The following is a 20355-nucleotide window of genomic DNA, read 5'->3' on the forward strand; positions in this document are numbered from 1 at the left end:
TTGTTTAATCTGCAGTAGGCATACATGAACATGCCAGAGGCGACAGTTTAATCACATTTGAATTCTCCCTGATGGTTGATAGGCCTGCCCGTCCACTGTAACCGGCAGACCACCAAGTTTTTCCTTTCCATTAGCGAGCTAATGTGACGTCCATGCCGATGTATCAGTTACTGTTTACCACCCGAGGCTGCGTAGGAGACGTCCGGCTCATTCTGCGGATGTTGAGTGACGGATGACAGTCTGAGCATAATGCGATGCAGCGCTGATATGAGCGCATTCAACTCAGGCATGGTGACACAATGCTGAAAACAAACAAAAACAAATTGAAGGTTTTAATGTTAAGTGTGAATCATCTTGACAGCTGTGTTGAATGAGAACGAGCAAGAGCTCCTTGTGAGAGGAGAAAGAAGATCTTTGATACGTCGGTCACACTTAAAGCAAAGCATAATGCCTTGCTAGTTGCCCATGGATACTGAAATGTTCATCACAGTGTGCGAACAAACCTGAACAAACCCCCAAAAAACACTGCTATCACTGAAGTTTTCATTCCAGGGCTTTCACACAAGAACAGACATATAATCAGTGAAATCAGCCTCTATTATGATTATTCATGATGGAAACCTGTATACACCTGTATGTTGTGAGTCAACAGCCAGAAGAATCGGCTCAGGTTGTCCCACTGCTCGTTTCAGCCAACATCTTAAATGGCTGGGAATATTTAGTTGTAAGTAGACAGATAAGTAGACAAAGTATGGTAGAGATGCAAAAGAGTCGCAACTTGTGAGCATTCACATCATAGCGCAGCTCAAGATGGTTTTATTGGAGTTGGTTATGTACAGGTTTGAAACCATACATTGATATTATAGCACTATATCCATTAAATGTGGGTTTCATGACGCGGAGTTTCAGACCTTGGTTCTGAAGCATCCATATTTTTTTAATTTTTGAGGGATTAGTGAGCTTGGAAATATCAGAGCTTCCAGGGAAATCAATGCTCTTCAGTAGTAAATACGACTTGGATGTTTATGTGAAAATTGAAGAAAGCTAAACATTGTGACGCATGCATTCATACACCTCCAACAAGTGGCTATATGGAATGGTTCACTGCCTATTTTGTTGCACGTATAACGTGGATGATGCTAAGTGACTGCTGATAAGTGACTGCTGAATGATGATGTCATTCTGTTGGAGAAACACAGGCACTTATAAGTCAAAAAAGGCCATACAGTATGGTATGTGAAGAAAGAGCATGCTAACAGCAGCAGAGTGAATGCACGCAAACAGTTCATGAGCACGGTGACCCAAATAGTGGCAATGATATTTTGAGAGTGTGAGTCATGCGATCCAAAAAAAAAGAAAACAAGGCCGGGTGTGAAACGGCTTCTTCAGGTGCTCAGTGGGCAGAGCGCACCAATGGAGGGACTGTGGGAGGTAAAAGGTGGAGAAGGAGCATAAGTGTGTGTGTGTGTGTGTGTGTGTGTGTGTGTGTGTGTGTGTGTGTGTGTGTGTGTGTGTGTGTGTGTGTGTGTGTGTGTGTGTGTGTGTGTGTGTGTGTGTGTGTGTGTGTGTGTGTGTGAATCTGCTCCGTCTAGCTCCTCGGAGAAAGGATGTTGATGTTCGCATCCTGAGCTTCTTCCAGGGCGGCGGGGAAAAGTTGGAGGCGAGCTCTGCATCTGACAGGTGGTTCCATTAACACTTCGCAGAGGAAGACCAAAACAAAACCACTAAATAAATCGGCATGTGACTCATCATTTAAAACTGTTATCATGCAGATTCAGCTGCAAGTGGATATACACATTTTGACAAATGGAAAATATATTTCAACAACTTCATAATAATTATATATATATTATTATTGTTAAATAGAACTTCTGATAACATGACACTCATGTCTATAATGCATTATGAACATACTTGCGTTATAATCAGCTGTTAGCACTGTATAATTACAAACATAAATATTCATAATGCTTTACAACTGTAATCATAACACATTATAAAGCATTTACAATGACTTATGAGGTCAAGTATCCTCATAATTCAAAATTCCTGGTCAATACATTATCATCTTTTTCTAATGCATCATAATCATTGATGTAATGCATTATAATATGATTATAGGTGGTCATTGTTTGCTTTAAGTAAATTGAAAATGTATTTTACGTTTTGTGTTTTTCTTGCATAGATTTGTTGATTGATTTGTATTTTTTTGACCAGCAATTATCAAGTATCATGATGCTTGACCTCATACGTCATTAGAATTGTTTCATATTGTGATAAAGCATTATTAATATTGAAGTCCTTATAACTACAATCACACAGAGCTAAAAGTAAAGATGAGTATGTTTAAAATCCATTATAGACATGGGCATCATAGCAGGCTTCCTCATAAGAATGCATTCAGGACTTCAAGCTATCGTTAGTGTCATAGCTCTGACATGTTTTTTCTTAGTGCCACATCCTTTGCTATCCCGTGTTTCCAATAACATTTTCCATCAGTATTCGGGGTGCAACGGATCACAAAACTCATGGTTCGGTTCACGGTTTGGATAATTTTTTGGATCAGCAAAGAAAAGGGGAGGAGTCAAATATAACTTTGCTTTCCATTTATTAATTAAAGAACTTCAAGATCACTTAAAGCAAAGAACTTTGGGCTATAGTCTTACATAAAAACAAAAATATTGAAGATGTCCAATTTGAAACAAAATGAAATAAATAAATAAAAATAAAACATTCAAGAATCCTCAATTCTGTTAAGTTTAAGTGCAACATGAGGTATGTTGAGACCCTCTTCCTTTGATCCATATTGAAAGAAAGAAACAGCCAGTGAGCTAGCTTCCACTGTTTACACTGAACTGAACTGCTCTGCAACAACTTGGGTCTATGTTTACTTCCTGTCAGGTTATGTCATTCAAATAAACTGCAATAATGTTTACCATTGAATAATGTTTACCATTACTGTGAAATGGTCTACAACTTTACATTTGTTTTCAAAAAGATGAGAATATCTACATTGTCTGTGGTGACTGGGATATTGCTATACAGCCCCGGACTATGAATCTCCTCCGTGATGAAGTGAGCGGTCACAGTCACGTAGCTCTTCGTTGCCCTGGAGCACTTTAACCAGATTTTGAAATACTTTGTTTTCCACACTGGAGTATCTCCTCATGTCTGCAGTAATAAAGACCCCAATAGATGCTGTAATAGCTTTAGCCCGGTCCGATTCTGCCACAAACAGTTTCTTAAATGCCGTGATGATAGCTACTTGTTGTTGTGGTGCCGTGGCCCCCGTCGCTGACAGACCGGGATGGTGGAGCTTCATATGTGTGGACATGTCCGATGTATTGCCGTTGTCGTGTGTCTTTCTCTTTAAACAAGTACATACCAGTTTAACATAACGGTTTTGTCCACCACCCTCATCCGTCATTATAAGTTACAGGGAAGACAAAATGCTCCCAAACTTGCGACTTCAATGACGCCGGGAGTTTCTCAAGTTCCTCCGCTCGCCATGACTTTCACCGTTAAATGCTTTTAACACGCTTCGTTCACGTGAACACACTACTGCTTTATATCTGTTCACTGACACTCTGCATTGATATTCAGGGACTTGTTACTTGAAAAGGAACAGCAGCAGTAAAACTGTATTACACACTAGGATGATTACACTGTAAAAAAAAACAGAAAAACATTCAATAGATCAGCGGTTCACCAGTGATCCGAACCATGAGGTGTGATCTGAACCGATCACGGATCGATCCGTGATCCCTTACACCACTAATGAGTATATTGCATCCTAATGGGAAGTCCTCATGTCTATGCATTCCTTCACGTTGGCAGTAAATATGAATAAGGCATTACTAAAAAGCACCCAAGCGGACTATGTCCTCAACCCTACCTGACTTTGCCTTGTTCTCTATTGAGTCACAAAAATGATCACAGCGTTGGAGGTGAAAGAATGTTGACATGTAACTGTGCAACTGTCATTGCTCAGAATTTTGTTCAATTTGGGGTTTTCCACGCATTCGTCCATTCTTATCTCAGGAACGCCCAGAGGGAATTTTTTTCAAAGTTGGCACAAGTTTCCACCTGGACTCAGGGATGAACTGAACACTCAAATGTCTGCTTGGATAAAATGCTGAAGTGATGACACTTTGGGCAACCATGGATGCAAACTGCAACTTCACTGGTTGGCTGAGGCATGCAACCACGAGGTGGTGATTCTAGTTTCTCTTTTATTTCTTTTACCTCTGCTTTTAGTTCCATTTTAATTCTTCAAGACTCTGAAACAAAACATTTTGTAATCGAGTACACATTTGCAACCTGTGATGTGGAGTGTCACCTACAAATCACTTCATTATCAGGGGTCACATGCATGATGTTATGATGTCATGATGCAATGCAACTGCAAGGAGATGTGGCATCACTTAAAATGCTATAGGAAACAAAAATAACCACCTTTTCCCAATTCCCCACTGATTCTGAAGTCTAATGTTTGCTTGGTTAGCTTAACCACTTTTCTCCCTGCTTTGCTGCCAACAGCCCAACATACCAGCACGAGTAAATTAAATCTGTCTGCATCTGCATTCCCGTGTTACATTCCCACCAGGAACAAGGGGGAAGCGTGTGTTTATTTGTTGGTCTTGCTAATAGAGTGCTCCTCTCTCTGGAGTCTATTCAACTTGATGCAAGTTAATTAAACTTGTCTGAGTTCTCTCTCTTTCTCAAGAGTAAATGAATTGATTTATCACGGTGTATGACTCCTCAGCCGGTGTATAGGTTCAAACCATTTGAAATGTAAGGGGTGCATTGATGGTAACGTGTGTTTTTCTCTTCTCCTCTCCTGTAGTTTATAGCCTTTGCATCTTTGTTCTTCATCCTGGTCTCCATCACCACCTTCTGCTTGGAGACTCATGAGGCTTTCAACACCATCATCAACAAAACAGAACTGATGCGGAATAGCAGCATGCCGGACTCAGGCCCGCAGTACGAAATAGAAACTGACCCCGCACTTACCTACGTGGAGGGCGTTTGCGTCTTCTGGTTCACCATCGAGTTCCTGGTGCGTGTGACCTTCTGCCCGGTCAAGTTGGAGTTTGTTAAGAGTGTTCTCAACATCATCGACTTTGTGGCTATCCTGCCTTTCTACTTGGAGGTGGGGCTGAGTGGCCTTTCCTCAAAGGCCGCCAAGGATGTGTTGGGTTTCCTCAGGGTGGTGCGCTTTGTTCGTATCCTGCGCATCTTCAAGCTCACGCGCCATTTCGTGGGGCTAAGGGTGCTGGGCCACACATTACGGGCCAGCACCAATGAATTCCTGCTGCTCATCATCTTCCTGGCATTGGGAGTGCTAATTTTCGCCACCATGATCTACTACGCCGAACGAATCGGCGCGTTGCCCAACGACCCCACCGGTAGCGTCCACACCGAGTTCAAGAACATCCCCATTGGCTTCTGGTGGGCCGTGGTAACCATGACAACACTGGGCTATGGCGACATGTATCCAAAGACCTGGTCGGGCATGGTCGTTGGCGCGCTGTGCGCCCTGGCAGGCGTGCTAACGATAGCCATGCCTGTGCCCGTTATCGTCAATAACTTTGGGATGTACTACTCCCTGGCCATGGCCAAGCAGAAGCTGCCCAAGAAGAGGAAGAAACACATCCCTCAGGTGGTGCAGGGAGGGTCCCCCATATACTGCAAAGCAGATCTCAACACCACCTGCAACAGCACTCAAGGTGACCTGTGCCACGTCAAAGGGAGCAGGGGGCTAGAACGCAACCGCTCAGGTAAGACCCGATCAAAAAATGATGAGCAGCCATCTCGGTATTAAAGTAGAGGTTACACCGAGTGGTGTTATATATGTAGTGACAGCAACAAGACCTCCTCTCAGGTAGAAAGATGTGTCCATTTTACAGACTCCCCCTTAAGAATATAAATGGTTTTCCCCCGGGGACTCGCTCTCACCACAGCAGCTCCCTCACAGACGACTGAGCTCTCTTGCCTCGCAGCCTTCATCTCTGGTTGCCACAGTGACAAGGAAGGCAATGCACAAGGTACTGCGAGTAGGAGACGGCTGTGTGAAACGGCCTATGCTGATAAGAAGTCAGAGTCCCTGTGTCCAAGTTTTTCTTGCAGCAGGGATTGTTCATTTGTTTCCCCTCCAGGCGCACATCAGTAATATACTCTTACACATCTGATATTGACGGGAATTAGTGTCGACCTCCGTACATCAGCTTTCTTGGAATTCTAGAGCAGACACTCTTGAGGGAAGGCGCACCCTATGGTAAAATCTGTTTATTAGGTCTCAAAACCTTATATTCAATAAGCATACAATGAATCATGGCTCAACTGAATGCACAAACAGAATCAATCTGGTTTATTCTTCAGAGGTAATTTCAAATACACGGTCTGCAAGTTACTTTCCTCTTCAATGGAAAGAAAATGGGACACTGGTCTCCATCATTGTAATGATTGATGTAATGATATCAGACTGTGACCTGAACCCTACTCCTTTTTTTTAAGTATGGCATATGTAGCCGTCCCACGAGTACATCCAGATATTGCTGTTACTAGAGAAATGTTACTGACATTAAAGTTGCACAAGGTTAAATGCCAGACTTTAAATTCCACAGTAACTTATATGTAAGAAGGGAGGGATGTGATTAAAACAATCTATAACTATCATATTACCTAATTATTTAGTATGTCCCGTTAAGGTAAGTTCATTTCTTTGGGCTTTTTTTTGTATTACTGAAGCTACTGTTATAAGCTCAGGATTCAAATCTTAAACCCTTCTGTTATGTCAGAATAGTAGAATTGTAAAGTGTATGAATTTAGGAACGTAGACGTTAGATTTATAAAATATAAAATAAATAAATAACAAAAAACAAAGCCCAGCCAGAATATTTCCGATCTCTAACCGGACCCGTTTCTTTTCTCACAGTTCTGTCAGCAGACTGCAGCGGGGGCAGCGACCTGACCATGTCTCCAGAGGAGAGGGTCCCCATGCGAAGGTCCAGCACCCTGGAACAGGACCGGCGGAGCGGGGGGACATGCTTCCTGCTCGCTGCTAATGACTACAGCTGCCCTGCAGACGGAGGGATGCGAAAAACAGGTAACTGCATGTGGAACTCTACTGGTTTTCATTGACCTTTAATGAAAATGTCACGCATTGATTCATTTATTATATGTCATTTTCCAAAAAAACCCTCATAATATAGAATCATTCTGAAAATCATGCTTGCTATTGTGCATTGACACTTAATCATTTTTCACTCATTAGTCATCACGTATAGTCAGGGTTAGGTTTTCCTGTGGCCGCTATTTTCAGTATGTGTGGAATATGCTTTATATGTATGTCTTACCATAGGAATACAATTGTCAGAGCTCCTCATGTTTTAAGACAATCAGTGAAAATCCTCATCAGCTGATCCATATCCTTAGTGACTGGGACACTGGAGAGGGGGGGGCTGTTTGTTCTGGCCTAGTCGGCTCAGGTAACGTAACCTGTAAATCTGCTACCGCGGCCCTCAGCACTGACACGCAGCACCACTTTTTTTCGGCAATTCTGAGGGGCAACAGCGTCCATGCAGTTGACTCTAACCTGCGTCTCACTGATTTCGCTGTTGCCAGGTTTCATTGCCCGTCTGCACCTCCCAAAGAAATTGCCAAGTGTATCATCCGCCCCTAATGTGACGGTACACCAGCAGACGTTTCCGGTATCTCACAATCGGAGGAATTTAAATGGTCAAAAATAGATTTTAATCCTATGAACTCATAAATGTTTTTTTCCAATTTGTAACATTGGAAAATGCATTTTGTTGCTTCTAGAAATTTGTTTTCGCTAATCACCAGCTATTATAGTGGAATTATTTACATTCAAATCAAATAATATACTACTATACTTGCTGACCGTGGAAGTGTTTATCTGACATATCAGACCTGTTACACATATCAGCCCAGTCGCCAGGAAATCATTTTGGCGTCGGACATTTTGGCATTCGGTCATATATCCAGCGGGCGTTATTAAGAGTTAGGTGGTATAGTGAGGAGTATAAGAAACGAAAACGGTTGTATAACGACGATAGCGGTGGTTGTTATTTATTTACACTAGTTACATGGTTCCGTTACCATTTTACCGGGATCTTTTTTCTAACCTTAAAGGTAGGGTAGGTAATCTTCTCAAAATTGAAATTCTTAATATATGATAACAGCAATCCATGGAACAAATCCACAAGCTGCTATCTTAACATCTTTGAGTTCTAACAATAGCCATATTATTGTTTACGCTCATAGTGATTTTTGGGGGAGTGGCTTTGGAGGGAGGCCTGAAAGGACTATGTAAGGGTCAGTGTTGCTAACTTTGGCAACTTTCTTTCAAGATCTAGCAACTTTTGGAGCTCGTGCTGCTAGCTACTTTCATTGGAAAAGAGTTGGTTTTTAGATTGGATCATTAGCGTAGTACTCTTGTAAGTTTCTCAAGATTATCAATCCTGCGTTTACCAAGTAGTTTTGTTGTCTATACCTAAAAAATAGTTTCCCAACATTAACCACGTAGCGATAAGCGTATCTGCAAGGTGTGATACGAGGCTGATAGAAAATGTATTTGTGAAATGTATTTCTGGTTCAGAAACGTCGGCATTTAACATATCTCGTGGTTTTTAGAAACAAACTATGTCAAAATGTTTTGGCGACTAGGTTGCATATATTCTTTTATAGTATTAATGCAATTCCAAGCCCTTTATTTAATGCTGTTACTGAAAATAAAAATTTGATATATTTTTTTAAACAGTCCACATCGTTTACAATTAGAGATATCACTGGACGATGTCAGATTTGTCCAGATGATTTTCTGTCGGTCATGTAGAATTGCGTCAGTGGAAAGGTCAGACTCAGAAAGGGCTTGACCTTCCAAACACTTTGACCCAAGCTAAAGGTCATCGTGAACTCCACATCGGCCGAAATTATCACAAAGTCCCGTCGCTGTTCCGTGTGGTTTCATAATGCAGAAAAGGTCATGAACTAAAATGCATAAACTGAGCCACTCACACTGTGGAATTGAGGCCATGTGGCAGCTTGTTCGATAGAAAATCACAAAAGACAGTATTTCTATGAAATACTTTTATTATTAATTAATCAAATTTATTTAAAAGGGACCATGTACAGTTTAAACATAAATGTCTCTATTCGATGCACTGTACCAGATTGTAGCTTAAGCTAATTTGCATCTGCAGTCCCTTGGCAGGTCAAACAAGGACAAGACAATAACAATAAGGACAATAATAAGGAAAAGACATAATACAAAGATATACCATAAAAAAACATACAAGACACTCAATACAACACTACACACAAATAGCATATAAAAAATTTATGTTTGTCAATAAAATCAATTCAGAAAGACTACAAGAATTGAGGTCAGTGTGTGCAGTGTTGTGCAGCTTTTAAAATACCTTTTAAGTTGGATTTGAAAGTGCTAATAGAGCTGCAGCTCCTCACACCTTCAGGCAGGGTGTTCCACTGATGTGTTGCTTTTACAGAGAAGGCAGATTGTCCAAAAGTAGTGCGGCAAAATGGTGTTTTACAGTCTCGTGTAGAGGATATTCTTGATGATCGAATGGAACTGACTGAGCGAGTGTATACAAAGTCACTGAGTGGAGGAGGGGCCAAACCATTTAAAAGTCTATAGATCAGGCACAAATTTGAGAACAATCTAAAATTGTCAAAGCTCAGTAGATTGTGCTTCTCCAATACCCTACAATGGTGAAAGTTCAACGGCCTTTTGTCCAGGATTTCTATTGTTTGCTTATATAATGACTCGAGAGGTCTTATGGCTGTTTCACCAGCCTGCCCCCAACATGTAATGCAGTAGGACATGTGGGAAAGGATCATGGCATGCATGAATATCTTGGCTGCAGTTAGAGAGAGACAGTTTCTGATGTGTCTAAAATTTGCTAGGTTGTATTTTATGGTTTTAACCATTTTCTTTACAAATTTTGATCTAGTATCACACCAAGATATTTCAAATCAGTGACTATATCAAGACTTTCTCTGTTGATGAGAATCTCAACATCAGGAGGTTGTCTGATGGTTTTGGAAAAAAACATCCCTTTTGTCTTCTTTACATTTAGAGTCAGACATGATTGATCGAGCCAGTGTGTGATCCTTTCCAACGCAGTTGTTAGCTTGGCAGCTGCTAACTCAGCTGTTTTTGCATGTGTATATACAACAGTGTCCTCCGCAGACTTTTGCAGTTCAATGTCATGACACTGTTGCGGGAGATCATTAATATATAGGCTAAATAATAGGGGAGCTAACACTGACCCTTGTGGAACACCCATTGTGCATTTCATGTTGCTGGACAGTGCGTCACCAATTTTAACTCATTGCTTCCTATTTGATAGATAAGAGGACATCCAAGCCAGCGCTCTAGGTGAAAAGTTGAATGTAGAGAGTTTTGATATTAACACATCGTGATTGACTGTATCAAAAGCTTTGCGTAGATCTAAAAATACAGCACCAACTACTCCTCCTTTATCAAGCATTGATTTAATTTGCTCTATTAAGTGCAAGGTAGCCGTTTCGGTGGAATGATTTGTTCTAAAGCCAAACTGCATACGATGTAGACCACAGGTGCTTGTGTTAAGAAAAGTTGTAAGTTGTTCAATGACAACTTTCTCTGCAATCTTTGACAGTACTGGCAGTATACTTATCGGTCTGTAGTTACTGGCCTCAAGGCGATCTCCAGATTTAAAAATAGGTGTGACAACGGCACATTTCCAGTCATCGGGGAACGAGCTGTGTTTAAAAGATAAGTTAATTAAATGAGCAATGGGGGGAGTTAAAATATCATTGTGAGATTTCACAAACATGCTATCAAATTGAAAAGCATCTCTGCATTTGGAGTTTTTTAAGGAGCTGATGATTTTGTTCACTTGCAACTCGTTATTCTGTAACTCCTCGAAAACCTGGCCTGTGACATCCGTAGGAACGATGTCCAATTTCCTTTTTGTAAACTTTTTTCCAAGCTCATATACAGACTCAAGAAAAAAATTATTAAAGACAGAAGCAACTGCAAGATGATCATCAATTAGTTCACCTTGTACTTTGAGTTTAAAATCTCCTAAAAATCTTGGATCCCTCCTTGTGAGATTATCGATATTTTTCCAGATCAATTTGCTGTTGCCTTTTGCCTCGTTCAAAATATTGAGATAAAAGCGAGATTTAGCCAATCTTAGCTCCTGGGTGACTTTGTTCCTTAGACCTTTATAGATCAGCATGTCGGTGTCTCTTCTAGTTGTAATTGTCTTTCTTAGTGCAGCATCTCTAGTCCTCATCAGCTTCCACAGATTTTCATTGAACCAGGGTAAATAATTTTTAATTTTAGATTTCATCAGGACCCCCACATTAAATCTTTCCCTCACAGAGTTGATTCTATGAGTAAAGGTGTTACAGCCATAACACAATTTGTCAGAAGATAGTAGATCGTCCCAGTTTAAGCTGTTCATTTCACTGGCAAATTCTTCTTTTTGGTTGCAGCCTCCATTCGACTGCACTAAAATAATATTCAGACGCCACGCAAGGCCTAAAGCATGTTTGTTAGGTTGATTCCACCATTTTATCTCAAGCTTTTTCAGGCATTAGAGTGTTAATCTGGACTGTAATGTGGAAACATAAGCCTTGGCTAATTGCCTCCTATCAGAAGTTAACTGTCTCTCTAAGAGGCTCTCAGTGTTATTGCTCTGTAGCCTCACAGTGCTACTGCACTCACTCTATAGCGGGCAAATCAACGCTATCATACCATTGGAGTGACACTCTGCGAATCAAAGATTACGTTCAATTGAATTTAAGCTACTATTTCGTAAGAAAATGTTTACTTTTTGTCCCGCAATGTACGGACAAAATTAAAACAAGGTATTAATGATATCCACGCTGGGTACTTAGATAGCCTAGCAGTTTAGACCACTTTGCATGTGGTCCAGATCCTCTAGGGCAGGGGTATTCAATTAAAATTCCGAAAGGTCCAGATTGAGAAAATCTCCTCATGCAAAGGTCCGGAACATTACAATAATATCTAACTTGAGCTATTTAGTGTCATATATATATTCAAGAAGTCTAGTAGTAACAAAGTCTCTGTGTAGTCAACAACTGTCAAATCAAATAAAGAAAGTACACATCAATTATATTTTAAAATCTAATATATAATTACGTTTTAAAATTTAACTGGATAGATTATAAATAATACATAGAAATACAAAAATAAATGTTCTCTCATTTCAAGTAAAATAAGGGATCCATCTAAAAATAAAATACACAGATGAAATTTTGAAAAACTTGCATCTTAAAAGAAATTGCTTGATTTTTGAAAAAATTAATGAAAAGGAAAAAAGGAAAGTGTGGCTGGAGTGAACTTTATTCTTCTCTTTTGTTAAATCCATTTCACATCATAACGGTCTCAGTGAACTTTATAATAAACAATCTCTACACATTTCAACATCTTGCCCTCAGTTCAGACTGGAGTGTTTGGTCTAAAGATGTGTGTTTGGTCTCGTAGTGGCGTTTCACATCAGCGCATTTAATAACGGCCACGGTATCTGAACATACGAGTCGTTTAGTAGCGCCAGTAGGAAGAATGAACAAATAAGAGTTCGTCCATTCTTTGTTAAAAGCTCTGTTTTCGTGGTCCACTTCTCTTTTTAGAGCACGCCATGTAAAATTATCCGACTTACTTCTCCCACAGCTCTCTCTCCATCTCCCGTGTCTGTGTGCAAATCTCACTCGGCTCACGATGCGTTTCAGAATACAGATATTTGATTGGCTGAGTAGCGTCACGTGAGATGATTTACAACGTATGTGATTGGTCGGTGTATTGCCTGGACTGCTGAACGAGTGCCGTAAAGGCTGGAAAAGCTGTGCAGGTTAAAATAGAAGCGCTCCGCCAAAATGTATAATTCTCAATTATCCATCAGTTACACGTCCGGGTCCGGATAGGACAACGTCTGGGTCCGCCTATTGGCGACCCCTGCTCTAGGGAGCACATCATGGTGGTCTCTGTCACAGCAGAGCCCCTCACCAGTCTCGTTTGCTCGACATTGGCGGCCGAGCAGCTGTGCCTTGGTCTCCGCTGCTTCAGTCGGCGGTCGCTTTTTGCTGCAACACACTGACGGCTAATGCATAAAACATCGGGTCCCTTTCTAGTCCCCCGCTACCTGTTGGCATAGATGCAGGCTGCTCTTTGTTCCGCCTGCTCATGCTGGCTCTGAGACAGCCTCGGCGAAACAAATGGTGCCACGTGTGGTATGGTAATGAGGCCACGTTTCCATTAGCTGCTCCTGATCAGTGTTCATGCCAGCCGATCGGCATGCTCCATTAATGAGTAGTGTTATTAGATATGACTGTTATACAGTGTGTGAAGTACATAATGGTAATTTGGGGGGTGCCCACTATACAACTTTTTACTTTAGCACGTCTATCACAATTCAGTCACAGCACACATAGGTTAGAGAACAAAAAAGTATTCTGTTTTACCTTAAAAAAGAAGGAACCACAACTTTGCTTGCAGCTATAGTGCTGAGTCGTAAAACCTGGAAATGAGTCAGAATTTGTAAACCGGATATTGGTTAGATGCCTTAAATAAGATCTGTAGTTAACAGAAGCTTAAGACATTTCAATGTTTCGTTCTATGACATAAAATATGTCAGGAAATACCCCTCATGAATTTTGAAGCTTTTTTCCTGTCTTAAAAAAGACAAGACAAAGGCTAACAAGTGGCTAAATGATACTATAAAACTTCATCAGGCCAACTAGTCCGCCTTCATTGTCCAGTTGTATGTAGGCTACTCGCCGTCATATGACCATGTTGTAGTTAGTCTATAGCTAACGCTAACTCTGTCTACTGATTGATGCTTTAACACATCATTAAAGTGTTGTTCATTTATCTTGCTGAACAGAACATCTAAGTGTCATAAAGCTTGTTTTCTGTAATAATCAAAAACATTTTGGAGGGAACCAGTGTGATGCTAGCTTCCTGTTGACCTACAAAGACATGTTGTCCCTGCAGCGCTCTATTCTTAAAGTTATCACCATGTATTAGACATTACTGAGATTTACAATCTTTAAACAATTTCCTAATACTAATGATGATGCCATGAGATATATGATTCTATTATTCAACCCTTTTAAGGATAACAATATATTGTATTTGAGTAAAGGGTTCCACACTGAACTCTGGCAGACTGGAATTTTAATCACACAGGCATTTCTAAAAAGTAGAGTTACTGCAGGTTCATTCATTATCATGATATTCATTGTGTTGGAACTTCAGCATGTTAGCTAGCTTACCTAGCTAGCTATAGGCCAGTAAATCCAGCTAAACCAGGGGTCCCCAAACTTTTTCCTGTGAGGGCCACATCACTGAACATATCGTTTGACCTAGGGCCGCACCATTATGGGGGGGGGTGGGGGGGTGGGGTGCTACGTGCGTGCTACTCGCAGGTGAGCGACTGTTGCATCGTGCGCGCGGATCGGGGCGGAACACCGCCGTGCGCGATACAGAGAGCAGGGGAATTGAAAACGCGCGACCATGTAGTGACAGACATGACATGCCGGCGTGTAAATAAATTAAGCACAAGTACTCGTCCTTCAAGCTCCCGTCTCTCTGCTCTTCTACTTCTTCTACTCTTCTACTTCTACAGGGTGCGCGCATGACAGCTCTCATCTCGTTCGCCCCCTGGTGGTTGGCTGATTCAGGAAGCGTTTGATTTGATATGTAGCAGAGCACGTATTTTAAACGTCAATATCGCAGACGATCATGCTCATTTAATCGTGGCAGCCAAAATCGTGATCGCGATTAAAATTCGATTAATTGTGCAGACTGAAAAAAAATCATAATGCGTCTCTGGTATTGTTCAGGGGGCCGGACCAAATGTGGACACGGGCCGTAGTTTGGGGACCACTGAGCTAAACAATATGGCAGACAGATATTTTAGTGAGGCTAATGTCAAATCATGTAAAATTGTTAAATACAAGCCTCTCCATTGTAATTCTGTTCCTTACGATATTGGGGACTTCAACAACCCACGTGGTTAAAAAAACGACAGAAGTGTTAACAAGCCGAAGGTAACTTTCGCTGACGTTTCCCCTAAATATAATCCAATATTAGCACAATCAAATCAGCTAAAAGTAGCCCCACTGTTATTGTTTGTATCTGGTTCCACTTGTTTACAAGCTACGTGTATCACCATAATATCAGCTAATTAGCTTAATTTCCCTTTTATCTGCTTTGACTACAATGCTGCTTCCTGTTATTCCCAATAACAGGAAGATTTTCCATCCAACATGGCATGAACGCAGCATTAAGCCAGTAGCTGTGCTGTGTTTATGGATCTCAGTCCAATGTCACGAAATCTCTGGGCACAGTCACTGAAGCAGGGTTTAAAAAATAACACATACTGTCAGCAGGAAAAGCACAGATGTGACGAATCACATTAATGACTGATCCATTCCAAGAAAATGGTATGTAGCTGCTTTTTGGGGGGATTAGTTGAATTGACTGGAATTAAAGGAGCAGTGTGTAGGATTTAGCGACATCTAGTGGCGAGGTTGCAGATTGCAACCAGCTGAATCAGCTCATCCCCGTTGTAGATATGAAGGGCTGATTATAAGGTCAATGAAATCATAGTTATGAATACTATTTTCCATTTCCGCCAATAGATCCTTTTGACATTCTAACATTGGATTGTATTAAAATGTAACTGCCAGCAACGGTTGCTTTCCAGCCATTTTCCCACTGGTTTGTTGACATCTTTTGCTGAATGATGAGTGAGTCATAGCTCGACTCAGACTTACAACTAGAAGGCTGATGCAGACGGAGTTTTGTTTTTTCCGACTCGGCTGCTTGTTATTTCCAGTCAGATTAAGCCACCTACTTTGACAGCGAAGAGTAAAACAGCTTAGCTATCTTTAAATGATACCATTTTCCTCGATATTAGCTGTGTCCGAGATTACTTTAACTTGTCCCCAAGTTCCAGCCAATGAGCTTATTTGTCCCTCTAGAGCAGCTCCACCTCTGAAACATTTTGCCTTTCATAGACTCCAATGCGCCTCACTGTCAGGAAATGTTGCTGTGCATGCACTCACCATATGTTACCGCTGCTCTGTCTCACTCCTGTCTCCTGTCTTGTCCCGGTTCACTCGGCTGGCTCGGACTCGGATCGTTGCCTGCCCGCCTGCCTGCCTGTGTGTGTTCATGTCCTGTTCCTGCACCACCACCACCACCACCTCTCTGTCGCGCCCCCACCCCTCTCATCCGAAGGCTATGAGAAATCCCGGAGCTTAAACAACATAGCGGGCATGGCTGGTAACACCCTGAGGTTGTCTCCTGTGAACTCGCCCTACGGATCGCCCTGCCCGCTGCGGCGCTCCCGCTCCCCTATCCCCTCCATCCTGTGAGAGAGCCCGCTTTGGCCTGAAACAACCCCACAAACAAACCACTTCCCTTTGGTACTACATCTGAACTTCTAGGTGTTGTGACTAGTGGATAAGTACTTAGCTAACTTTGTAGCTAGGACTGATGTTAGTAGCTCGGGCAAGCCTGAGCAACTCCTCACCCCTCCCCTTCTTGAAGATAGACATGCTTAGCTAACTTGTCAGTCCTCCTATGTCACTCGGAGTCCCCTTTAGTTCAATATAGTGCAATAAAAGAACTCTGACTGGTGGCGCCAGAAGTAGCAGCCATAACATTTAATAAAGGACACGTAAAATAATCAGGGATATTAGATGTTGCTATATTTAGATACGTTTTGAAAAAGGACGTGCTTCCAAAAAAAGAAAGAGAGATGTATTTTGTTTTATCCTCACACAACTGGGACTGGTGTCTTTCGCTTTGTCTACTTTTATTTTTTGGGAGGGATGGCCGTCGAAATGGAGGACTGCTCGCACACGTCTGTCGCTCCTCACCTGCTGCCGGGGCCTGCTCGTGTTTTTGCATGGATCATCCTGTAACCATCATCTGCAAGCAATGTGGCAAGGGGAGAAGGGACGAGGCCGACTGCGGGTAGAGCTTATGGAAATATATATATACGTATATATATATATTTGAAGGGGTATTTTTATTATTTATTATTATTATTTTTATTTATTATTATTATTTTTATTTAATGTAATTACGTTGGTGTTTAGGACTTGCATAGTTTCTCATTTTGCTGTCGGCTTCACCGACAATCCACCGAGGAGACTGAAAGGGCGTTTGTTCCTCTCCGCATGTGGGTTGTCTTTGTGTTTTTTTCCTCTGCTCGTCTGCTGATATTTCCGATTAACTTTCTCCCCGTTGCCTTCATGTTTTGTTTTTTACTATGATGGAGCGCCACCAAAGCCTGTTGTGTCTCTGGTTGTTTACTCACAGATAACTGCAAAGAGGTTGTCTTTACTGGTTTCACACAACAGAGAGCAGCGTTCTGTCTTAGGGGCTTGAGGGGAAAAGGCGGTAAAGGTAAACCTTCTGAGCAGCTGTGAGGGTCAGGTTTGCAGTGCGGAACCCTCTCACCCTTTTTGGTCATGAGTTAAGATTGTGGCCGTACCTAAATTGGGGGTTATTCGATAATCCTAAATAGAGACACGTGTGTATAGTTGCAGAAACATGCACTCTTGATGGCACTATTGAAAGGGCTGCTGGTAGCATTTTAATCAGCTGATGATTACCAAGATATATAATTAGTAAACTGCAATTTGCATCTTGTGCCATCAGATTTGTTTGGAAATGTACTCCCCAAGAGCAGATTTTGTTTGTTGCAAAAAAACAAAAAACCTGATACATAACTTTGTTTCTGTTCTTTTAACTGCACAGACTCACTTTTTTATCAGCCATCACCAAGGGCTATTAACTGCTCTCCAATCCCCAAACCAGACGGACTGACCTGAATTCCCTCAGAACAGTTCTCACACGGAGTCTCGTATTGAACCGAAGCCGCCTCTGCTTTGTCATTTATCCGTCTGCTGTATTTCATAAATTGCCTCCGTGCACCAACAGGTGCAGGACAGCAGACGTGACCGACGCGCCTCGCCCATGCCTACAGTGTGTCTATACCAGTAGCAGATGGTTGCCTAGCAACTGGCTTAGTAAGATGCATTTTGCACATGGCTCGGCAAAAAGTCAAACAATTAAAAAAAGAAGAGCAAACACTCCTCTTTGCCCGAACACCAAATTATTGAATCACCCTCATTTGAATCACTACAATATTCAATACAGCTTTAATAATTCTGGAAAGGGCATTGTAGATTTGTACTATGTATTGTGTGTGTGTGTGTGTGTGTGTGTGTGTGTGTGTGTGTGTGTGCAGCATATGTTGAACATAGCCAGTCTGTGCATGGCATGCTCTTCTTAAATGATGCTCAACAAAGACAGATTATGCATTTCTGATATTTAGGGATATGTTTGTATTTTATTTTATTTAGACCATTCATTTCCTATTTGAATGACGGGGGGAAAAGTCATCTGTGCAAGGACCTATTGCCGCGGGAGGACCGCCCCCTCATTTGGAGCCACTCCTGCAGGACAATACGGATGGGGAGGCACGCAAAACGATTGACGGACGGCCGCCCAGCCAGCGGCTCAGTGTGCGGAAGAGGAACTCAAACGACATCCTGGGAGGACTTTGATAACATTGGACCTGATTTCTCTTTTTGCTTTCCATTTATGGAACGGTGGAAAAAAACAAGGAGAGCAAAGCAAACTGGACACGTCCTTAAAAGAGACTATCTACTGTATAGATAAATGCTCCTGTAAATAAGACAATGACACAGCACACCTGGGCCAAGCGGCTCCGTCCACACATCTGTCCGCCGACGGCGAGTCAGTAACGAGGTGGTCGGCCGCGACACTCAACGTCACATCACTTTACTTGCCGTGGTGCCCCCGCCCCCCTCGCAATAAGTGTATCAAGATGTATCAGTCGAGGCACTTTGTGTTCTAAAAATGGAGTGTGTTCATATATGAGATTCTACATTCAGTATATACAGTATAGAGAGACAAATGTGCTAAGTTGAATAAATGTGACAGTACGGTCATCTCTTTTGTTTCCCTCTGTGATTTTCAGTTGGTGAATTGCTCTGCTGTGCGTTAGTGTGTGTGTGTGTGTGTGTGTGTGTGTGTGTGTGTGTGTGTGTGTGTGTGTGTGTGTGTGTGTGTGTGTGTGTGTGTGTGTGTGTGTGTGTGTGTGTGTGTGTGTGTGTGTGTGTATCCTAAAACACCAGGGTCAGAACTGCAGTTTGAAAGGCCAGAGACCAAATGAGTGGACCTAATGCCGTCACTCTTCCAGTTAGTTTTATCACAAACATCAATGAGACAGAGTTCCCCTGTGATGCAGTCGCCGTTGTAGAAGCCCCCCCCCCCCCCCCCCCCCCTTGCCGTGCATTAAAACATACAACCCCCCTGCGTTTGTGCTGCTCGTTTGTTTTTACTCACACACCAAAATTATCCTCACCGAAATATTCCTCGTAACTCTTGGTGGCTAAATTACTAAAAAAAACAGCTGCATTACTTGATTCTTCCAAAGTTTTCGGAGCGAAAGTGTAGCAGAAGTTCAACCAAGTTCTAAAGCGGGACTTCTAGAATGGCTACGTCTGCACAGTAGCAATCTCTCGTACCCAAACAATCGAACCGGATTTGCAATAAGCACCTGAAAAAAGAAAAAAAAAGCGCCGATCCACACTGTGATTTCAGCAGCCCGTTAAAAACAAAGATGGCGAACAGGAAAAAGTGAAGATGCAGCTCTGAACAGCTGATGGGAAAAGGACACAACTCTTGTGTCACGTCGTCTGCCAAGTGTCACCGTGTACCCACAATCCTCCTTGTGTAGTTCACACGCTGCTTTACTCTTTGAATCGACATCGGGGTACCTTCCTTGTGTGTCTTTTTAGGATGATGTCGTAACTTGCAAAAAGAAAAAGAAGATAAAAAAGGTGTTTATTTTTCCAGAACATGTATTTTTGTGTCTCTTACCTGTAAAGGTCATGGTAGTCCGATGCTGTGCTTCTCCATCGTGTCAGGCTTTGATCCGTGTTCATGTTTTTGTATGTTTTACTGTGAGGAAGATTCTAGTTTGAAGTCTGTATTTGTGGAGCCTTTTGTTGGCATTCTAAAGTGCATGCTGAAAAGAAACATTATGTCAAATTGTAAAAAAAAGAAAAAGATGACATACTGTATATCACGTTCAAAACAATGTGTATAGAGTAAAGGTAAATGCCATGTGAGAGAGTCACATAAACTATTTATCTTTTAACTGATTGTTTCTTTCTTTGCTTCGTCTGACCTCGTTTCTTCCTGATTGGGTAAACTGAACAATGCTCAGAGAGGAAATATGGGTT

General features: G+C 41.8%; 1 protein-coding gene across 5 annotated transcripts in view; it reads left to right on the plus strand.

Moving 5' to 3' along the window:
- kcnc2 (potassium voltage-gated channel, Shaw-related subfamily, member 2) overlaps positions 1 to 20132 on the plus strand; it is a gene marked incomplete at its 5' end in the record, with an annotated part of 100467 nt that extends 80335 nt beyond the window's left edge. The window contains 3 exons of one of the 5 annotated variants that reach the window (XM_079183989.1): positions 4847 to 5780; positions 6938 to 7108; positions 18445 to 20132. In XM_079183989.1, coding sequence (XP_079040115.1) covers positions 4847 to 5780; positions 6938 to 7108; positions 18445 to 18464 — 1125 coding nt within the window. In that variant the 3' untranslated portion in view covers positions 18465 to 20132. Of the gene's footprint in view, positions 1 to 4846; positions 5781 to 6937; positions 7109 to 16306; positions 17426 to 18444 lie in introns of those variants that run through there. The other 4 variants (XM_079183986.1, XM_079183987.1, XM_079183988.1 and 1 more) reach the window with 4 other exon arrangements.
- Between the last annotated feature and the right edge of the window lie 223 nt (positions 20133 to 20355).

The sequence above is a fragment of the Pholis gunnellus genome (genome assembly GCF_910591455.1).
Source record: "Pholis gunnellus genome assembly, chromosome: 22".
Classification (NCBI taxonomy): Eukaryota; Metazoa; Chordata; class Actinopteri; order Perciformes; family Pholidae; genus Pholis; species Pholis gunnellus.